General features: G+C 47.2%; 2 protein-coding genes across 4 annotated transcripts; one reads left to right on the plus strand and one right to left on the minus strand.

The window, feature by feature from the left end:
* Nucleotides 1-3,243: 3,243 nt before the first annotated feature.
* LOC123097307 (uncharacterized) lies at nt 3,244-6,132 on the minus strand. 2 transcript variants are annotated; one of them, XM_044519012.1, is made up of 6 exons: nt 5,788-6,129; nt 4,959-5,715; nt 4,760-4,884; nt 3,898-4,050; nt 3,544-3,825; nt 3,244-3,457 (listed from the first exon to the last, which is right to left on the minus strand). In XM_044519012.1, exons 3-6 carry the CDS (start codon nt 4,871-4,873, stop codon nt 3,293-3,295), a joined length of 714 nt encoding a protein of 237 aa, XP_044374947.1. In that variant the 5' UTR covers nt 4,874-4,884; nt 4,959-5,715; nt 5,788-6,129; the 3' UTR covers nt 3,244-3,292. The 2 variants fall into 2 exon arrangements, with proteins under 2 accessions (XP_044374947.1, XP_044374948.1); XM_044519013.1 differs by having other exon boundaries at nt 4,134-5,715; nt 5,788-6,132.
* A 146-nt stretch (nt 6,133-6,278) lies between these two features.
* LOC123097306 (ATP-dependent Clp protease proteolytic subunit 6, chloroplastic) lies at nt 6,279-21,043 on the plus strand. 2 transcript variants are annotated; one of them, XM_044519009.1, is made up of 9 exons: nt 6,279-6,484; nt 6,552-6,616; nt 7,651-7,720; nt 7,874-8,078; nt 8,223-8,288; nt 19,671-19,811; nt 20,285-20,338; nt 20,460-20,552; nt 20,642-21,043. In XM_044519009.1, the coding sequence occupies exons 1-9, from the start codon at nt 6,426-6,428 to the stop codon at nt 20,687-20,689; spliced, it is 801 nt and encodes a 266-aa protein (XP_044374944.1). In that variant the 5' UTR covers nt 6,279-6,425; the 3' UTR covers nt 20,690-21,043. The 2 variants fall into 2 exon arrangements, with proteins under 2 accessions (XP_044374944.1, XP_044374946.1); XM_044519011.1 differs by having other exon boundaries at nt 6,357-6,484; nt 6,582-6,616.
* Nucleotides 21,044-21,215: the final 172 nt, after the last annotated feature.

Genomic DNA, 21,215 nt, shown 5'->3' on the forward strand with positions numbered 1-21,215 from the left:
CCACCTGACAGCGGGGACCCACCGGACGGGCCACCAGCATTTTGCAAAAAAATCGTTTCCCCCTGACTGCTGGGACCCACCGGACGGGCCACCGTATTTCGCGAAAAAACGTTCCCCCCGCTGTCAGCTCGGACCCACCGGAAGTGCCTCCGTATTACGCACAAAAAAATGAATACTCCCCCGGCTAGCTGAGACCCACCTTGGTGGGAGACTGACTTGTGGGCCTACTAAGTTGACGGGGACGAAGGGCTTTGTCAACTTAGTCAATATGAACGATTCTAGCTCCAGTGACCGTACGATGTCCATCCAACGGCCGTAGTGCTTCTTCAACCTCTGGTCTTCTTGCTCCAGCCGCCCAAAGCAGTGCCGGTCGTGCCGCATGCTCCTGCCTCCCGTGACCGGCTGTGCTGCCGCAGAGGCCTCACCGCCCCTACTATTCCCACCGCTGGCCAGGCCCTGCGGCGACGGCAGCCTCACACCGCAGCCGAACCAGTGAACCCTCGTACTCCTCTCCGCGCGGGCTTCCACTGCCGCGTCTTCCCCGGCTCCGCGTCGTCCCCTTCCTAGGCCTCGCCGTCGTCCACCGCCGTGGTGCTCTCCGCGCGGCGTGGTCAACGTGGTCAAGGAACGACTTCCATCGGAAGAGTACTGTACGTGGAGAGGCTGACAGCTGGGTCCACGGCCACAACCCAGTTTTTTATTGATTTGCCAAGTAAGTCGCTTTGTCGGGCCTGTTGGGCTGCAAATCTTTCAAGACGAGGAGAGCTTTCATTCGGCTGGCCGAGAAAATGGCCCATCAGTAATGAGAAATGGGCTGTATATTTTTAAAACACATCAAACCAGCAATTAGTTTTAAATATCTTTTTTTCATTTCAAGATTTTAAATTACATTAATTTTTATGCGTGGAGAATTTGTTGGATTTTATATTGATATACATTTATTTTTAAAATTAGTTTGAATGTGAGTCGAAATTTCAGGATTAAAAATAGTTCGGACCGCACCGAAATATGCAAAATTTCGTATAATTTTTTACGTGGGCACAATATGGGTTGTAATGCTAACAAAAAGAATATGGGCTCCAAAAAAAACCTTAAGAATTAGCAAATGGGCTGTAAATTATTAGAAATAATGGCAGATGGGTTGTATGTTGTTTTCCACAAATTTGAGGCTTTTCTTAAAAAAAAGGTTGACGCACAAGCACTGACTGTTGGATGTCCATCCAACGGCCGTCGTGCTTCTTCAATCTCTGCTCTTCCTGCTCCAGCCGCTCAAACAAGCGCCGGCGGGACTGCCTGCTCCCTCCTCCCCACGGCCGGCTGTGCTGCCGCGCAGGCCTCACCGCCCCACCGTACTCCCATCGCTGGCCTAGCCATCCCTCTACTCACCCACACCTGCTGTTATTCTCCGGCGACGACAGACGAACCAGTAAACCCTCGTACAGTCGTACTCCCCTCCGCGTGGGAAACAACTGCCGAGTCTTCCCTGCCTCCTTGTCGTCCCCTTCCTAGGCCTCGCCGCCGTCCACCGCCGTGGTGCTCTCGGCGCGGCGTGGTTAATGTGGTCAACGACCGACTTCCATCGGAAGAGTACTGTACGTGGAGACGCTGACAGCTGGGTCCACGGCCGCAGCAAGGAAGTGCCTCCTTATTACGCGCAAAATAATTATTCCTCCACCTGACAGCGGGGACCCACCGGACGGGCCATCGTATTTCGCAAAAAAACGTTTCCTCCCTGACTGCTGGGACTCACCAGCTACACCTTCGCACACAAGGAAGTGCGTCCGGGTAAAAAAACAAAATGATTCGCCCCCCTGACTGCTGGGACCCACCAGCTACATCTTCGCACGCAAAGAAGTGCCTGACAGTCGGGACCCACCTGGTCGAAGCGTACGTAGCGTTGTCATTCTGGTCGCGTACGTGTACGTACATATATACTAGTGGATGTAGAGGCGCGCACGTGTCGTAGTAGAGGCGTGCACGTAGCATGTACACGTACGTACAGCGGCCAGGGTGCAAGAAAGAAAATACGGCCACGTATGTGTACATACGGACGGGGTCTCGAACGCCTACTCGCGCATACGTACGGCGAGGGCTCGTTGACATGGCTGGGTCGATACGGAGAAACAACGTCGTCGTCGTGTTCATGGGGAGGCAACGGAATGCGTCATGTTTATTGGGAGGCAACGAAACGCGTGGGAGCCAACCAGCTGGGTCGGAACAGAATGCGTGGTCGTGTTCATCGGGAGGGCTTGGACAGAACAGGCGATGGAAACGAGGCCTGGCGTATCGCAGAACGGAGGAAACGGCCTTGTGTTCGACCAGCCACGTTCGAAACGGGATCCTGTTCATCGGGAGGGGTCTGGCGTATCGCAAAACGGACGAAACGGACCTCCTACGGTCGAACCGGGGGTCCTGTTGACCGGGAGGGGTGTGGCGTACCGCAAAACGGACGAAACGAACCTCCTACGGTTGAAACAGGGGTCCTGTTGATCGGGAGGGGTGTGGCGTACCGCAAAACGGACGAAACGGACCTCCTACGGTCGAAACGGGGTCCTGTTTCATCGGGAGGGGTGTGGCGTACCGCAAAACGGGACTCCACGGGATACTGTTCATCTCCACCGTCGACCTCCTCCAGCCTCCACGGGCTACCGTCGACCTCCTCCAGCCTCCACGGGCTCATGTTCATCCAGCCTCCACCGCGCGCTACTCCACCGGCTACTGTTCAACCACCCCTCCACGGGCACCCCTCCACCGTCTACTGTTCATCCAGCCCTCCACACCACGGGGTCCTGTTCATCCAGAGGCAACGCCACCGCTCACTGTTCATCCACCCCCCCGCAACGCTCACTGTTCATCCCAGAGGCAGCATCAATCGGCTTCAGTTAGCAGCAGTAGCGAAGGAATCGCTCGATCGGGTTCAGTTAACCGCCATCGATCGATCGCTCGGGTTCAGTAACGCGTAGCCTGCAGTGCAATCGCTCGGGTTCAGTTAGAGCCCAACTCCTCGCTCGGGTTCAGTTAGAGCCAACGCCTCACACACACGCGCGTACGTGTACGAGAGAAACGCGCATCGCTCGGCCCCCGACCTCCCACCGTAATCGGGAACTCCCCGAAATTTTCCTTGCCCTCGCTTCTACCACGGTTTTTTCCGTCATGGACGGCCCAAAGAATGTCATGCAGCTGCGTCTCCGGCCCGCCCAGGACGAAAAGCCCATTTTCTGTCATGATTTTTTGTCATAGAAGTAGGAGCCCACCACATCTATGATGATACCGGGTTTTGTCACAATTATCGTCATAGAAGTGTCATATGTATGACAGAAGAAAATTCCGTTCGGCCCAAAATGTCACGGATGTGTCTTTTTTTTGTTGTAGTGAATACATTTTCTCTAGCATCATATATCATCTTGAATGTTATGGCGTTGTGCTTTTTTAACACTATACCAACCTCGGTGTATACCTAGAGAGAGCACAAAGATAAATAACCTTACATGAGTGCAGAACAGGAGATGGTGATTAGTAATAAGAGCATACAATGTAACTCACCAAATTAGGATAGTTATCCTTCATGTGAATAGCGAAGTCATTCGCACTTGATGGACGCGGACTGCGAAAAAGTTGTGCGGGTGCATTTGTGTTGGTCCTGCTCTGTCCCGATGATCCAGTGCTAAGGGAAGGACCGGACTGGCGTAGATTCTGTTGAGGAGGAGTCTGCTGCAGACTTGGGTGGTTGCTTAGTGTAGGTTTTGTAATTACTCTAGGAGTCTGAATGTCTGGTGTAGAATCCCAAAGAGCTCGTTTGTAGCAAATATCAGCAGCTGGGCGAATCTGGGAGACACTGAAATAGTGAGTACATTAAACATGACACATGTGCTTCGAAGTTTATGTCGAAAAACATACTCGGACATTTGAGTAATCTTCGATCTGCTTTGAAGGGTTGCTGCACTGTAGGATCATCCTACGGAAAGATGATAGTTTGAATACAGATATCCTTGGGAGTGTGTTGCGGGACATGTTGAAAATTCTTAAATCAACATTGTCAAGGTTGAAAATCTGCATAAAATTGTAAAATAGATTAAATATATATGAATGCTATGGGACTAATTATATGTGTACTTATAGTTTAGAAAACTGACCTGAAGGAAAATATGACAACCTTCTAAGTGTGTGACGGGTCGGTTGTTAAGGATGTCAAGTTTTAACTTAGATACAACTTTCATCAGATCTCGTAAAACATATTCGCACCAATTAAAATCAAATATTCTCTATGGGTTAACAATTCCTGCCCAGTAATCAATCGGAGCAGCGTCATGCTTGTTGCTGGGGGTGAGTAAGTGACCCATAACAAAGATAACTAGTGCCATCTTAAAACTGTCTTTCTTGATAGTTGATGATAGTTTTTCAGAAAGTGGATGACATAGAACTTTCTCTGCTGCTTTCAAAATCTGATTTCCCTTCTCAGGCATGCCAAGGGCTCCACGTATAATGTTTACGGTTGTTTCATTCGGTTGCTCGTGTAATGCAATGTCTAGTTGCCCACATGGTATACCAAATACCTTGTGAACATCAACATCAGTAAACCTCAGAGTTCGGAGATTATCAAGATTTATAGACCTGGTGATCGTGTCCACTCTATTCATCACCATTTGCTGAATTTCAGATTAATCCTTGGGAGTGGTCTGATTTTGAGGATACCACCCCAATCCATCTCTTGAACAAGAAAAGCTTTGTACTTGTCAAAATTAGATGTGACTGAAAGTACCTTCTGAAGAGACGTTCGAGATGTTGAGGTTGGGGCGGTGGAGTGTGAGTTGAAGAAATCTGGATCTTCAAGAGGGTCTCGATCTGCATTGACGAAGGGCTGTGGTGCAGACATGTTATGTGAATCTGCAAATGAAAATCAGAAAAATGTGATAAGACTGATAAGGCGAATGAAGTATAGTGAGTGTTAGAAAATTTACCCGGATACGAAGCAACTGCATGGGACTATGAGTTGCAGCTTAGAGCAGGGGGGGAAAGCAGAGGAAGAAGAGAATGGGGAGAGAGGTCAGAAGTGCACACAGAGCAGATAAGGCAGCAAAAAATGAATGGAGGAAAAATAAATGCGTAAGAATTTACGCGAGGGATTTAATGCATGGTTACAGTTGAGCTGGATCAGAGGCAATCGATTCTTATTCTGGTTTTCTATGACTGTAAACAGGTAAAGGTATAACATTAACTTTTGTGGCTGTTTGCAGATATGCTTTATGATTGATTATAACGGTGTAATGTGAATGTGATACTTGTTGAACGATAAACATCAGGAAAATAGAGAATCATGCTATATTGGATTCCATATTTTACATAAGCACCTCTGTATGACTTCATTTAAAATTAACAGAGGGCTGTCAGAGCTAGCTTAGTGGGGACTGCCAGGTTCAGAACTAACTATTACATGGATCGACAACAACTTGGCGTGCTGATTAGGCTAATTAGATAAACCTAACCTATTACATCATTCATGGAGAACTACATTTTTGAGACTAGGAGCGTCATTACGGCAGCAAGAGTACCCAGGGCGACGGCGAGTGCGATCTTGATGTCATACTGAATCTCACGCAGGATCAAGGTGGGCGCTTCATGTGGAGGAGGAGCTGCGGGAAGAAACACATGGGACCAACGAGCGCGAAGGTAGTCGATGTACTTGTTCTCCCATTTCCAGAAGCTGCAACGCCCAGTCTGAAAACATAAAAACACAATAAGAGATGGGATTGGAAAAAAAAGTTAGAACATTTGTGCACAGATTCTTACATCGCGGAACTCGCACTTGTAGAAATGGCAACCGGGATTGAGTGAGGTCTCAGAGATGAACCACTGGATCACACCAAGGTTGCATCTGGGGCACCGGATAAGGGGGAGAGGCGCGATGTCTTCTGGTGCGGTGAGCGACACCGCTGGCATGGAGGATGAAGAAGACACCATGGTTGGAACTGCAAGGTACAGGGAGAGATCGGAGATCGAAGCAATGGAGATCCAGATGGTGAGAGGGGGAAAGGTAGGGAAAGAGTGAAATGGAGGGGGAGGGGGAGGGGGAGGCGGAGGAGAAGAGGATGAGGAGGAAAGTGGGCGTCCGGTGCAGCAGTAAAGGGGAGAACGGGGTTGGGTGAGAGCTGGCATTGATTGAAGGCGTGCATGACGTAGGTGGGGTATTGTACACGTAGGGCTGCCCGCTAGATAGATTCCGAAAGTGAAACAGTAAGGACGAAGCGGGGGCTGATCTGATGGCTGGAAACACGCATCGGACGGTGGCGATGCGACCGGTTGGGAACCGGCGCAGAGCATCGCCCTAGAAAAATGAACTGGTGATGCCCTAACCTCATCTCACCCTCGTCAGTCGTCTGTTCGCTACCACGCTCAGGCACCTCCGGCCTCAGCCTCGAGTGGCGCCCATGGCCATCCCCACGGCCCTCGCCGTCCGCGCCTCTCCCTCCTGCCAATTCTCGCACAGGTGAATATCCTCACTCTACCGCCCCATGTCTCTCCCGCTCGTGTAATCACCAACTGCTCGTTTTCAGTTCGTCCTTTGCCTGCTCTCCCTTGTTTAGGCGGAATGGAAGCACTGCATCTCGGCTCCTCCGAGGTGAGCTTCTTTCTGTACGTTTTGTTTTTGTTTTTTCGTTATGTAGAATTACTTTTCTCTTCTATGAATTGGGTGGAGCAACGAAATATTGAGTTGTGTAGGCGACCACTATTTGGAATTGGATAATCTGATTTGATGCGGGTTTAGTAAGCTGTCAGAGATTTTGGTCTAATAGTTAGAACGTCTTCTGATTGTTGTCGAGTGTGAGAGAGTACACTGGTGACACGCTTATGTGATTCCAGGATGTTTACTTCTTATAAGCCACACATTGCATACCATAAATTGATGATAAACTTGTGTAATCCAGCTGTATACACTGTGCAATCATTTGTATTTTCTGTTGAACAGTTATGCACATTATTGTCTGTGCCTAACATTTCAGAATGCATCAAGCGTGGATGAAAGCATATGTAGCAAAAGCTATATCTTCCGTAGCAGCAGTGAATGTTTCATCAATCTGATTGTATTAGCACAAATCAAGATGGTTTGAAGAGGAAGTCTGTCTTTAACGTGACAACTGATGACTAACGTGGGAATATTGAAGTTGTCGTTTGTTTTGGTGCTGGGTTTGCAACCTCTGCACTAAAACGGTATAAGCTGGCAAGCAACCAACTTGAGTGGGCTAGGTTGCTGAAATTGACTTTAGTTGGCTGATGCTGACCAGTGTTTGGGTAACTTGGAGAAAGACCGGTCGAAAGTGGTTGGATCCTAGGCCTCAGATTTGTTCATTTCTTATTTGAGGAGCCAAAACATGCTGTACTCATAGCCTTGCGCAAGCTGGCATGATGCTAGGGGACAAGCCATGCCAGAGCATGGTGGTGACTGTCTCCCTAGTTATCCATTGTGTTATAACCTTAGCTCCTGATATCGTCTCCTGCCATCCCTCTCGCCATTCTGTAACCCAAACCGTAAGAACGGAGAATATATTGTGCTGCACATTCTTTCACACAATTTTTCTGCAGTCCATGTTTTTCCTCTTCATGGTATTATTGCCAACATATAGAGTTTCTGTCTCACTCAAATTGTACATATAGGACTGCAAGTTTTAACATCAGGTGTTTCTGCACGGTTGGATGAGAGGATACATAGTCAATCTTATATGAGGTGATACATTTGAAGCTACCATGGTTGCTATCTTCTTATCCTTGTCTATTTTTAATATAGGTTGTGTATAAGAAGCTTGATTATTTCCTTTTCCAGTCAATACTTTGTGGGCTGAAATGCACCCATAACTGTAAATGATTATCTATTCTATAGGAAAAATACAATCGTGGCATCAGAGAATGAAAATCCACCTTTAATGCCTGCTATCATGACTCCTGGTGGCCCTCTGGATCTGGCAACCGTACTGCTAGGAAACCGTATAATCTTCATTGGTCAATATGTTAACTCGCAAGTGGCACAACGTGTGATATCACAGCTTGTCACACTTTCTGCTATAGATGAAGAGGGTGATATTCTGGTTAGTGTACATTTTTTTATTGGAGGTTCAAAATTAATTTTATAACGTAACATTTGCCTTATTGTGTGTGTGTGTGTCGCACGCGTGTGTGTATCTGCCCCCCCGATTTGTTGAATTACACAATGTGTTCTTCTTCTATATCAGATCTATCTTAACTGCCCTGGCGGAAGTCTCTATTCTATCTTAGCAATTTATGATTGCATGTCCTGGGTACGTAATCTATAATCTCTCCAGCTTAGCAATTTATGATTGCATGTCATGGGTATATTACCTATAATCATTGTAATTCACCACTATAATTCATGCTACATTCTCAATATTTCTAGTTCCATTATATATATTTTGTTTCTTGTTCACCTGTCACAAGAATTCTTCCATTTGATTAAGATTTATGTTGTTGGCACTAGAATCATTGCACACACAGCACCAAACAATTTTGAGCCCGTCGTGTATAGACCTCCTTGGCCAGTGAGCTTACATATAAAACGAGCCAGTGAGCTTACTCGTAGTATTAAAAGGAAATAATAATGTTATGCAAAAGCTGCTCTTGTGTCCATGGTATTGTTTACAGGAGTTGTAATCTTAAATTGGTACATAAACCTGAGCAATTCCTGTGCTGGGCGGCTCCAAGTGGGCTTTGGTACGGTTCTGCTTGCCACATGCCTCATTTCCCAAATCTGGTTTAGCCTTAGAAACTGTTTTTTGGGCTGGCTAGGCCAAGTACTTATGTCTTGTACATACATCACACATGGAGCTTCACCATTGCTTCTTTTGCCTTCTTTCACTTCTCTTAGCATCTTTTTACGGCATATAATGAGGTTTTTCTTTTGCTGCGTCTCAGGCCCTGAGATTTGTAATTTTGGTGGTGTCATAGGATGTTTCATGGGATAGTTGGAAAAATAATGTTGTAAAATGATGAAGTGTGAACTTATCTGTAAAACAGGAAAACCCGTGTACTCCAGAGAGGGACTCGCATTATGTGTGGTAAATGTCTACTGTTAGACTCTCCTATTTCCCACAAAACTAACAGAGCGACGCATGTTTATGTGGCTAGATTTGTGAAATAATCTTCAGTTCACATATCTGATACTAACATTTTTTGTTGCTTGTGCTGATTTGAATGCTCACGTTAGACATGTAAAACTATAAGTAAGATGTAACAAAAATGAAGCTTTAGTGTAATTGGGTTCTTAGGTAATCATAAATTTGTTGCTAAAGAATACATTCCACTTTTGACACTATGTGCACGTTAAAACCAATACCTAGCTTAAGAATTAATTTTGACACAAATGTACCTGATTAAGAACCCGAAAATAAGAATGTTGCTAATCATAGGATTTTTGACCATTCACTGGGGTTGGTTGGCATTTAACCGTCGATGTGGTACTCCACCTAGTCACTTACTGTAGGTTGCTTTCAACATTTTAGCTGTAATCCTTGTGTTACTTAGCTGTAGCTGCATTTCCTTGTAAGATAGTGTATGCACCTAGACAGCTAGTAGTCAATTTGCTTTTTGCTTTGTACTAGCAGCTGCTAGAGCTGCATGGTCGGTTCAGACTTAGCAACCGACTTGCCCTGTACTATATATATGCCTCAAGGCAAAAATACAAAAAATAGCTTCAAGAAATCAAATTATCCTGTGTTCAGCCCTAGCTCCCCTCTGCTTCTCTACTTTAACCTGTTTCTAATATTTGGCATCAGAGTAAGGTGTTGATCCAAGACCATGTCAGCTTCAGTGGATGGACACACCGGTCACAGCCCACAGCGGCTCGCCATGATGGTCTAGTGGTGGTCGTCCAGCGCGTGGTGATGGAAGTCGGCGGTGCGCTGTTCCCGCAATTGACTCTGAGCAACTATGAGGATTGGAGCCTCTTGAGTGAAGATGGAGGTCGTGGTCTACAGGACACCGTTGAATTCGGCGACGTAGACCACCAGGAAGATCGCATGGCGCTCGAGGCCGTCCTGAGAGCCGTGCTGTAGGAGATGATCCACGCCCTGGCTGTCAAGAGGACAGCCAAGGAAGCTTGGGAGGCGATCCGGCATTGATCGCGTCTGCAAGTCCATGGTGTAGAAGTTGTGCCTGGAGTGGGAGCTGCTCACTTTGCTAACCCTAGAAAGGATGAGGGGAACGGATATATATAGTCTAGGGACGAACGGGTAGGTGGGTTTGAGAGATACAAGGCAACACTGGCCAAATCAGGCCGGGTCAGAGCAACTATGAGGATTGGAGCCTCTTGAGTGAAATGGAGGTCGTGGTCTATGGGACACCATCGAATTCGGCGACGTAGACCACCAGGAAGATCGCATGGCGCTCGAGGCCGTCCTGAGAGCCGTGCCGCAAGAGATGATCCACGCCCTGGCTGTCAAGAGGATAACCAAGGAAGCTTGGGAGGCGATCCGACATTGATCGCGTCTGCAAGTCCATGGTGTAGAAGTTGCGTCAGGAGCGGAGCTGCTTCCGGGATAGCGGCTGGACAGTCCGACGCTTGATAGATGCGTGTCTTCGTGGCTGGTGTGGGGTCAGGCTGCTGTTGACCTCCAGAGGCCGGACAATTTGGGGTGGTGGCCGGACAGTCCGGCTTTGCCATTTTGCTCTCGGGTGCTTTCGACGCTAATCCCCGACAAACAGCTAGACAATTAAGTCAAGTAGTTGTTTTATCCGGCTATTGGGCGGACAGTCGGACATGGTGGCCGGATAGACCGGCTGCTAGTTTGGCATATAAGTGTAGGAAGTGAGCACGGCCAAAGACATCATATTCATGGACTAGAAGCAATAAAACTTTATGATCACAAACATGCAAATGTGAGGTAGTGGTCATCCCATCAAATGTATGCATGTACGTGAAATCAGCAAAAGGTTTGTGATATAGGAATGTGTCGTCAAAGTAAAGAACGACAAAGTTCCTAAGGAGATGCCTAAACACATGTGTCCTCAAGTGCATGAGAGTATGACGTGCAATAGGCAATCCAAAGTAGAGGAACCCAAAGAGTGGAGCGAAGGGAATCCTAGCTATGGAGCCGCGCCTTAGATAAGCAGTGGGATAATCATGAACCCCTTTCACAACACCTCCAAGAAGAAACGGAGCGCCCAAAGGCATCATTGTTGCAAGCGTTGAAGCAACGCAAGGATTTCTCCCAGAGCCGGACAGAGCCACAACTAGCTGAGGCAACGGAACACACTCCATAAGCGACCGGAAGACCCCGTATCCGACATCACACAACTGAAGGTTGAGTTGTGGAGGCCGGGCGGGGCGAACCAAAGCATGTTGCACATGGGCTGCAGGGAACCTTTTGTGGATCCGGCGAGAACTAGGCAGACGAGCGGCATGTCGTTGCGAGCATAGAACCTAGCCACCCTTGCCGAGGGGAGCCGGCTTAATAGGGGCATGTTGAAAGCGGAGAAGATGTAGGCGGGGGTTGGTCTCGTGCCACACGGGGGCGGGAGGTCGAGGTCCGGCAAGCCATGCGCCACGCGGGGGCGCACAGAGCAGGGGGTGACATCGGGGCACCTAGTAGCTGCAGATGTCATGGGGGTGGAGTGGTGGTGAAGGTCGACGCCGAGGCTCGCGTTGGGGCTGGGCCGGTGCCTCGGCCACCAAGGACGAGCAGGAGGCAGCCCAACATGCCACGACAGTGACCACCATGGTTGGCGGTCATGGGTGGAGCGCGGAGGCGGGGCCTGTTTATTCGGTGGCGACCGAGCACAACAGGGGGGCGTCGATGTGGGAGGGGTGGTGGGGAGAAGCAGCGTTGCCGTAGACTTTCCTAAAGAGGCGGAGCAGTGAATGGGAGATGCAGAGCTAGGAGAGGGATGAGCGTCCCGTTTGCGGGTGGAATAGCCGAGAGCGAGGCAGAGAGAGGAGCGTGCACGCACGGGAACGCGTCGGGGGCCGGGGATGGATAGGCGTGTGTGCCTGGGGGAGCCGGTGTGGATCTGGATCTCGATGTCGGAGGCGAAGAACGAAGCTGAGAGAGTACGGAGGGTTGCGAGCGTGGACGGCGTGCGTCGTTACCGCCGTCATCCGTCGCGGGGCTTTGCCCTTGGGCCTCCTTCGACGACGAGGAGTGCAGAGTTGGCAGCGATGTAGGTCTGTGGGGGGAGGCGCGCGGGGGGGGGGGGGGTGATCCAAAATTTCCATGCTCAAGTTTGATACAACACACAAGGTATGTTCATTAAGAGTCATGAAAAACTGGCAGTCATGCGTCAAATCAATATCACAATCATGTGTGCAAGTAATTAGCCGAAAAGAACAACTAGGCGACATGATGCATGCAACACACGTGGTATGATCCAAAATTTCCATGGTCAAGGTTCGGGATTCTCAAAAGAGAAAGAGATCACCTTGAAAGCTTGTCCTTGTGCGTATTTCACAATGTCAAGGGACAAGCAAATGTGTGATAGTAGTGCGTCAGTGGAAAGTGTACTTGGCTCGCTCTCAAGAGCTCGGATGGTCAACTCATGGTGTGTAGGAGTAGACGAGTAGTCGATATTACCTACACATGAACAAAACAAAACAAAGAACGTATGCGCATGCTAGATAAACACATCATCTATCATGATGTGTCTCTTCTCTTGCACATAACCATTAACACAAAATATAGTCAATGCATGAATGGCGTATGCGTTGCATTTGACATAGCAACAATGATCATCATGCATATTGTGCAAAGAAGGAAAGAAAACATGCGTCACATGGAATACGTGAAGATCTCAAACCATATGCGAGAAAGCTATGGGGGCAGTCTCATGTTCAAGCATAAGAACATCGTTGCATTCAACAAAAACAATTAGCAAATGTTCACATGGGAGGTGCAACAAAGGGAGACTTATGACAATATGCAATACCAATCATGTGCAAAGCATCAAAATAGTTGTCATCAACCCTTACTTATGAAGCCTGTTATCCCAAACAAGTTGGGGTAGGCTAGATATGAAACCTTTTCACGAGGACTTCCCAGGAGGTCACCCATCCTAGTACTACTCTCGCCCAAAAGGGTTTCATACCCAAAAGACTGGCTAGTTGTTGTAGGGTGGAACCCTAGATGGAGATCTTTCACGAATTGGAGGGGAAATCCCCAAGAACACGAAGAACACAAGAGAGGGGAAACACTCGAATTGACTAGATCCAATCACATATGCTAGATCCAATCACACAAAGAGAGATACAAGGGTCCAAATCCAACACAAGAAGATACAAGAGGTAACTAGTTCATCCCAATCCTATGAGGAGAGAGGTCTTGATGATCCTATGATGGGGATCCTTCCCTAGATGGGGTCTTGATATCCACAAGAGGATCTTCTCCCTTAGGAGGACATGATCTCCAAGGGGAGGAAGATGAGCAAAGCTCTCTCAATATCTCACATATACTTTGATGTCCTCTAAATGAGCTAGGTAAGGAGTATAAATAGTCTAGGTTCGAAATAGAGGGGGAGAGGGTTACAAGGGCAAAAGCCCCAACTTGCACGCAGGCACTCGCGGAGTGGTCCGGGCACCCGGTGCAAAGGGGTCCGGGCACCCGGATAGGTCAGGGGCTGGCTGTAGGTGGCCCGGGCACCCGGGGGGCTCTGGCCCGGCACCCGGGGGTTCCAAGCCCGGGCACCCGGGGTGGCGCCAGGAGGCTGGAGGCGGGAGGCCGGGCACCCGGGCCAGGCAGGCGGCCGGCTGGGCGGGGCCGGGCACCCGGGGTGTGGTGGCCCGGGCACCCGGAGGTGATGGCAGCGGCTCCAGCAGGAGGGGCCGGGCACCCGGGGCCAGTTGGTCGGGCACCCGGGCATCGCCTGGGAGGAGGGGGGGCCGGGCACCCGGGGTGCCTAGGGGCTTCGCCCACCCGGCGGCTGCAGGCCCGGGCACCCGGGGTGTCCAGTGGGACTCCGGTCCTTCGCGTTCTTCTCCCTCTCCTTCTTGGGTCTCCGGTGAACTTGGTGATTCCTCCGTGCTTCCTCGTGACGATCTCCGAAGTACCTAAGAATGCACAATGCGTCTCTTTGAGGTAGAATCCCATTCTCAAGAGAATCCAGACGAAACTCGGAGAGGAAAGAATTAACCTCGGGTTCGACGGTGCGTGCACGTGCTCTTGTCATTGGTCCTCGAGGTGCTTGACGAGTTGTAGTAGAGTCCATGGGGATGAGCGAGGGATGCTCCGCATCACTAGTTTTTACGTTGGCTCGCCAAGCCTATCACAACCCTTAGATATGAAAACCCATGGAAAGATAAAGTATCAACCATGTGTGATGCAACATACAAAGCATATGCGACACAATCATGGGGCAAACATCAATGTGTTGGGTAGAAGTCCTATGGAAGGAACGATGCATAATCATGTCTCTCCCAACACAAGTATCATTATAGGCATGTATCAAAAATGGAACATGACAATAGCAATGGATATCTCCACCAAGCTTGCAAATACAAATACAATGAATAGAAGGATGGGTCATGTATAATGCAAAGCATGGGTCACAAATGCATGTCATTGTAATAGGAATGATCATGGCAAGATGGGCACAAATTGTGAAAATGAACAGTAACCCATAACCATGTGAGTGCCATGTAGAATAAGGTCGCGAAGTCTTGTCGCGAAGAGGAAAGGTGGAGAAGCTCCATGGTAGCGCACACCTTGCTTGCTCTCAGGAGCTCTTTTCGTCAACTCGTGCGCTTGCGAGGTTGACGAGTGTGGGCACCTACACAATATTGAAAAGGAAACAATGTGCGCGCGTGCTATATGTACACATCATCCATCATGATTTGTATGTGCGTGTGGGAGATAGCAAAAGATATGCAATCCGTAAAGAAATTTGATGCATGATACAAGAAACTATCATCCATCATGAAAGGATGGTTGTGTGGTACAACATAATGGAGACCTGAAGTGGAGCAAAAGTATGATGTATATGTATAGCATTTTTTGTCACGGGATGCATATGGTGCACACAATTATTAGAATCATGCAACACAAAAGATGTATCAAGTTCTCCATCATGTGTGAGAAAACTATGGGTTGCTAGCAATAGTATAGGCATAGTTGCTTGCAATACAAGTACTTGAAGCAAAACACGGAGAAATTGAACATGTAAAGCAATGCATGTCCATAGCATTATTATTGGTTTGCATGGAAAATTTGGTTTCACATGAAAGGTTTATAGTACTACCATGCTCGCCAACAAAATCATGAGGATGGCAAGTATGCAATATATTGAATGCAAGACATATGTGGTTATCCACGAATTCCATGCTAAAATGTCATGGCAAGGCATATGCAAAGAATTGCTCAAATTATGTAAAGGATGCATTGCAATATTATTACAACTTATGCAAATGCCAAGAACCATGAATTTGTCATCTATGCCATACTTGCCAAAGGATTGGATTTTATGGGATATGCATAGTTACTCTGATGAGATTGGAAATGTGTGAATTTGGACATCTCACCCATAGCATATGACAAAGCAAGAGTATTATCAAACATGATGTGATCTAAAGAATTCTCACAAGATATCCTATGCAACATAGCATCACAACTAATAGACTCCACATGAACATCATCGTACTGATCATAAATGGGTAATAAGTCATCACACAAGGGAGTCGAACTAGCATGAGGCATGACAATAGGGAGATGTAATCAATGTCCACTAGTGGAACAAGAGCATCACCATCACCTCTATTATTACCTCTGTAGGTCCACTCATGTGGTGTAGGTGTGGTGGAAAGGGCCATCTTCTGGCCATCTACATCATCTTGATGGAACCACGTGGGGGAGGGGGGTGCATCTTCTTCCACCATGGCCATCGTCGTATACATAGGAGGGACGAAGTTGTCGATGGTCGGTGCTTCATCATATATGGGATCTTGCACCAAATAAGAAGACACAAGCGAAGTAGAGGTTAAGTTGTTAGAGTTGGAAATGGCCTCACAAGACCTATCAACTACCCCACTCATGTGTGGTGGTTCACTCACTCCCTTAAGGTGGACACACTCGAAGTCACATATGGTAGAGTCACTCAAGTGGTGGTTGTGGCTTTCCTCACACGAGAATTGGTGCATCTCATCAAATATGGGGCTACTCACTCTCAGTATGGGTGCAAATGTCTCTCAGCTCATCACCATATGCCGCCATGGTTGAAGGGAAAATCCCATGCTCAACCATCTCGTCACCTTCGCCAAGGAGGAAGGCCATATGACTTGGCTCATCATCCGCCTCCATGACCGAAGGGAATATCCCATGCTCGGCATTCTCACTTGAGGTGCATCCGAAGATGGAGTGGTCACCCTTGCTTGTAATTGGTCACCTTGATGTTGGCGTCATAGCTTCCTCTTGTCAGTGATACTGCCAATGCCGGCGTGATCTTTAAGAAGATGGTAGCTCGAAGCGTCTGCACTTGAGCGTCGTCGAGAAGATGATCTTGAAGATGAGGGCGACTTGCGTTTGTTGGGCATATTTTTGATAAGCTCAATTTGTGCGCCCATCTTGGCCTCGATGTAGTCCCACTTGGCATCGAAGTGGTCCTTGTTGGCGTAGACCGAAGGTGATGTGCCTTCCCTATCCATATTAACACTCGAGCTAGGCGTGAGAAGAGAAGGGAATGAACAATGCATTACCTCTTTCTGATGTTGGTGAAGGATCAAGCGACCTCGCAATTGACAATATGAAATGAGTGCACTTGGTAATGAACCTTGTCCAACCTCACACCTACACAAATGGCTTATAGTGGAGCTTGGTAGGGATTAGTGGCATGATTCTTGCAATTTGAAGTTCAAGGGATGTAAAAGTTGGAAGCAAGCATTTTGAGTTCATTGTGGTTTGCTTCCAACTTTTACATCTCTTGAACTTCAAATTGGAATTTCGGGGCTTGTGCAACCAAGAAAATGAGCATACAGAATTGTCCTAACAAAGACTAAGCTCGTGTAACACAAACTCAAGGAGTGCGATACGGCAAGATTCGAGAACTTGGCACCAATCCTATAGGACAAGTGTATCCTTGGCACAAGTATCTTTATTGCTCAACTCTTTTTCTTATAAACTCTTTTATGAGTCCTTTTTGTATCCCTCTTTTTTTTGAACCTTTTCTTCGTTTCACCACTTCCCTTTTGAGCCTTGACCAAATATACAAGACAAGTATCACAAGATGATGCACGGAGTAACTATATACACGACGATATGATGCGTAAATAATCACTAAGATGCTAAATTTCACGAGGCCTAGCAACACTCGGATAGCTAGTCTCAATAGGTCAAAGGTAATTGCAAAGAATAGAATGGCTCACAAGGGTAATGGCAAGGAAGGCAAAATTTGTGTGACGGAATGGTATACCTCATCGACACCTTTACCTTGAAAAAATCGGAGTGACCGGCCTTGCTTCCGGTGTCGGGGTCAAAAGGATCGATGAATCGTTGTCGTTGGCGAGCTTGGTGGTTGATGTAGTCAATGGAGAGGTACAAGTTGTGCTTGGCAAGGACCCCCAAGGGCGAAACCGGTGAAGATGCATGGCTTTGAGTCATGGTGGTGGATGGCCTAGGCGAAGATGCCAATTTGCCAAGAATTGGTCCAAAGCAAATGATGTGGAAACCTATATGATTATCAAGACCACGTCGTTTGCTTCAAAACGAGCCCAAGAACACCAAAATTGGAGTCCGGAATCAAAAGTTACGGCCAAAACGGTGAAGAACCTGCAACAGTCTTTGGGGAGGTTGAACAGTCCGGCTTGGATCCCGGCCAGTCCGGTTTAAGGCTCGGACGAAACCATTCTCTGACCTTCCGTCCGGCCCCTTTGTCCGGCACGGGCCGGACAGTCCGGGAGACCCAGAAAATTTGAGATCGCGAATTTGGGGCTGTGGAACTTGATTTTGGGGGTGGAAAAGCGAGATTCCTAAGTCGAAATTGGATGGGGAAAAGGAAAAATCGGGCCAGGGAATGCAAAGGGGGCTAGAAACACTTGCAAAACCCTGGGCAGTGGATCAACTTGAACAAAAACTCACTAGAAACAACAAATCACTCAAAATCGGCTGAGGCTATTTTTTGTGTGGGGATTTTTGAATTAGGCAAGAACAAAACAAAATCAGGCTAGAAAGATGAGGGGGAGGGGCTCCAAATTGTGGCAACCTTGCTCATGATACCAAATGATGTAGGTCAAAGCCTAGGGTTTGGCCCAATCTTCACGAGTTGGAGGTGGATTTGAGGAAGAACACGAAGAACACTTGGGAAACACACAAGAGGGACATTCAAGATACACATAGATAGTGGCGGAGCTACGGCTGGGCAAAACCATGCCATGGCCCGCCCAGCCAAATAAGATTACAGTGTAGAGTGGTGCTGAATTGGGGCTTTGGGAGCAAAATTTCAGACATATTTCTTAAGCTAGCTGGTTTTGGCCCGCCCAATGAAGCGTGTGTAGCTTCGCCACTGCACATAGATCCAAACAACAACAAAGGTAGAAAGTAACTAGGTAGTTCATCCAAATCTCTAGGAGAGATGGGTCTTGAGAGATAGATAGATCTTCCCTAGTCCAAAGGATGTGGAGGTCTTGCTAATCCAAAGGGATTCTTCTCCCTTACGAGGTCTTCACAACCATGCAAGGTTCTTCTCCCTTCGGTCTTCATCTCCAATGGAGGGGTAGATGAGCATAACTTTCTCAAGTTTAATCTAAATGCTTTGCAAACCCTAGAAAGGATGAGGGTTAGGTGGGTGCGAGAGATACAAGTCAACATGGGCCAGATCTGCTCGCAGGCAGGGGCCAGACGGGCCAGACAGTCTGGCATGGTGGCCGGTCAGTCCTTCTTTGGATGGTGGTGTTGCTTCCTTGTGCTTGCACTCCTCCTCGATATGCGTGAAGCTCGTTGGTTCCTTGTGCTTGCACTCCTCCTCGATATCGTGAAGCTCAGCTCAAACCTATACATGCACGAGGGGCAAGTAGTATACCATCCAAGAAAGTAGACACGCATAGAGGATGAAATTTATCTTAGTATATGTGATGCGCGTGTCCCTTGGCAATGGAGCCAAAGCCATGGTGATGACCCTAGGGTGCTCCACAGCAGTCTCTCGAGATTTCAGTCATGGAAGCAAAGATGACTTAGATCTCACATCTATACACTGCAACAAAAATATAGCATCTCACATGGCTTTGATCTCACATCTATATTTTTGGATTGATAAATCTCCACCGCTCAGTTTTCTATTGCTTTGATAATACAAAGATGACCAAATACTACATGCTAAAATTAGCTTTCCACTGTCTAAATGTAAAATTATATATTATCTTGCCAGTACAGCATCCTATGGCTGGTCTTACATGCTCAATAGTATTGCTTAACACTCTTATACTGCATCCCAAACCTAAGTGCTGATATAAACAACATATTTTTCGTTGACATGAAATTGACTTTATTACGAAGATTCATGTTTTAGTTTTTCTGAATGAATTGTAGCGAGTCATGTAAATTAGCTGCGGTTCTTGCCTGTAATGTCATCTTTTGGATTTGCCATTCACAACTTACATCTGTAATAACATATCCTTACAAGTAGACCCAGAGACTTGTTGTCTTTTGATGCTCTGTGCCAATGCCTGAAATATATCTTTGAGTTAACACAAGCAGATCACACCGAAAGTTGGGACAGTGTGCTTTGGTGTTGTTGCTAGTCAAGCAGCAATCATTCTTGCTGGTGGTGAGAAGGGAATGCGCTATGCGATGCCTAATGCCAGAGTAATGATTCATCAGCCTCAAGGTGGATCGGAGGTATGATTGTTGGTTTTGTATATGATTTTTTCTGGCAAAAGCCTTGCGTCTCTGATGCATTGATAAGAAGAAAGAGTTTGTACAAGCCCAAAGATTGGCGGGGCCCAGAATTACAGCAGGATGGCACTAAACGGTGCCCATCTCAGCTGGTAGCAATGCTGCAAGACCCTCTTGTGCCCTTGTCCTTGCCCATTGCCTAGCTTCCGACTGGATAGTGTCAAGGAGGCCGGCTAAACTGAGCCAGGCGTTGTCGAAAATGATCGCATTACAATGCTGTTTGGTATATGAATCGTGTAGCAGGATGTTTTTCTTAAATGTTGTGTGACTAATTTGATATTCCCTCTGTCCCATATTAATTGACTCTCAAACGATGTATCTAAATGTATCTGTTTGAGCTTCAATTAATATGGAAAGGCCGTAGTAATTGCCATCGTTGAAGCTTGCTGTGATGCTAACGATCAGATCACCTGCAGGGTAATACGGAGGAGGTGAGGAGACAGGTTGGGGAAACCATTTATGCTCGAGATGTAAGTGTTTTTTTTACCAACATAAGTCTCCTTAAGCATGCTTTCTCAGATGCTTGAGGGGCTACTGTTATTTTTTTCCTTTTAAGCTGTGATTAAAGGTCCTGAAACCTTGTGCACGCAGAAAGTTGACAAAATGTTTGCTGCTTTCACGGGGCAACCCATCGATATAGTGCAACAGTGGACAGAGAGGGATCGTTTCATGTCGTCGTCCGAGGTAACCTCTCGCTTCATGTCCTCTCCTCTCCTTTAGCAGAAGAGAAGCAGAGCAGTAACCTGTGGTGACCTTATGTTTCGTTCACATAGGCCATGGACTTCGGACTAGTCGACGCATTGCTGGAAACGGGATGCTAAGCAAACGGCTGCAAATTGGAGCTCTAAGTCAGATACATTCATCATGTTTCGTTGCCCTTTCAGTTGTGACCGACCTATGTTCAGTCACTAGGGATGAGAAGAAGGGATGTCATTTGCCTCTTAGGAGTCTGGCTTCGGCTGCGGGTGATTTTGTGTTGGAGATATTATTGATTTTCTGATTAATTTAATTCATAAGTAAATCATCACGACAATGTTGACAATCCTAATCTCACATTGTAAGCTAATGACGCGATTGCGTGCTAGGCATATATCATATGGAACTATATGAAACTTATAACCAGAATACTAGGCCCGTAAGGGTTTGAAATTTCTGATTATTTTGACTTCTTTTTACGGCTCGTCAATTTGACGCATGTGACTGGGTTAATTCTGTGCATAGTTTTTTTTTAAAACTCGTTATAATGTTTTGCATATTTGGCCATGTTTGTCAGGCCAACTAAAGACATCTCTGAAGAATTGCTCTGTTCTAGCATGTCGGAAGCAGCATGGACCGTCGATCTGCCAT

This window comes from Triticum aestivum, chromosome 4D (genome assembly GCF_018294505.1).
Source record: "Triticum aestivum cultivar Chinese Spring chromosome 4D, IWGSC CS RefSeq v2.1, whole genome shotgun sequence".
In the NCBI taxonomy this organism is placed as follows: Eukaryota; Viridiplantae; Streptophyta; class Magnoliopsida; order Poales; family Poaceae; genus Triticum; species Triticum aestivum.

Excerpts from the sequence above, each read along its gene's own strand:
- LOC123097307 (XM_044519012.1), bottom strand. The coding sequence starts at position 4,873 with ATGTCTGCACCACAGCCCTTCGTCAATGCAGATCGAGACCCTCTTGAA. Across the intron at positions 4,051-4,759 it reads CTCGAACGTCTCTTCAGAAG|ATTTTCAACCTTGACAATGT; the intron begins GTACTTTCAGTC and ends AATTTTATGCAG. Across the intron at positions 3,826-3,897 it reads AAGATTACTCAAATGTCCGA|ATTCGCCCAGCTGCTGATAT; the intron begins GTATGTTTTTCG and ends AGTGTCTCCCAG.
- LOC123097306 (XM_044519009.1), top strand. The coding sequence starts at position 6,426 with ATGGCCATCCCCACGGCCCTCGCCGTCCGCGCCTCTCCCTCCTGCCAA. Across the intron at positions 6,617-7,650 it reads TGCATCTCGGCTCCTCCGAG|GACTGCAAGTTTTAACATCA; the intron begins GTGAGCTTCTTT and ends TTGTACATATAG. Across the intron at positions 19,812-20,284 it reads AGCCTCAAGGTGGATCGGAG|GGTAATACGGAGGAGGTGAG; the intron begins GTATGATTGTTG and ends GATCACCTGCAG.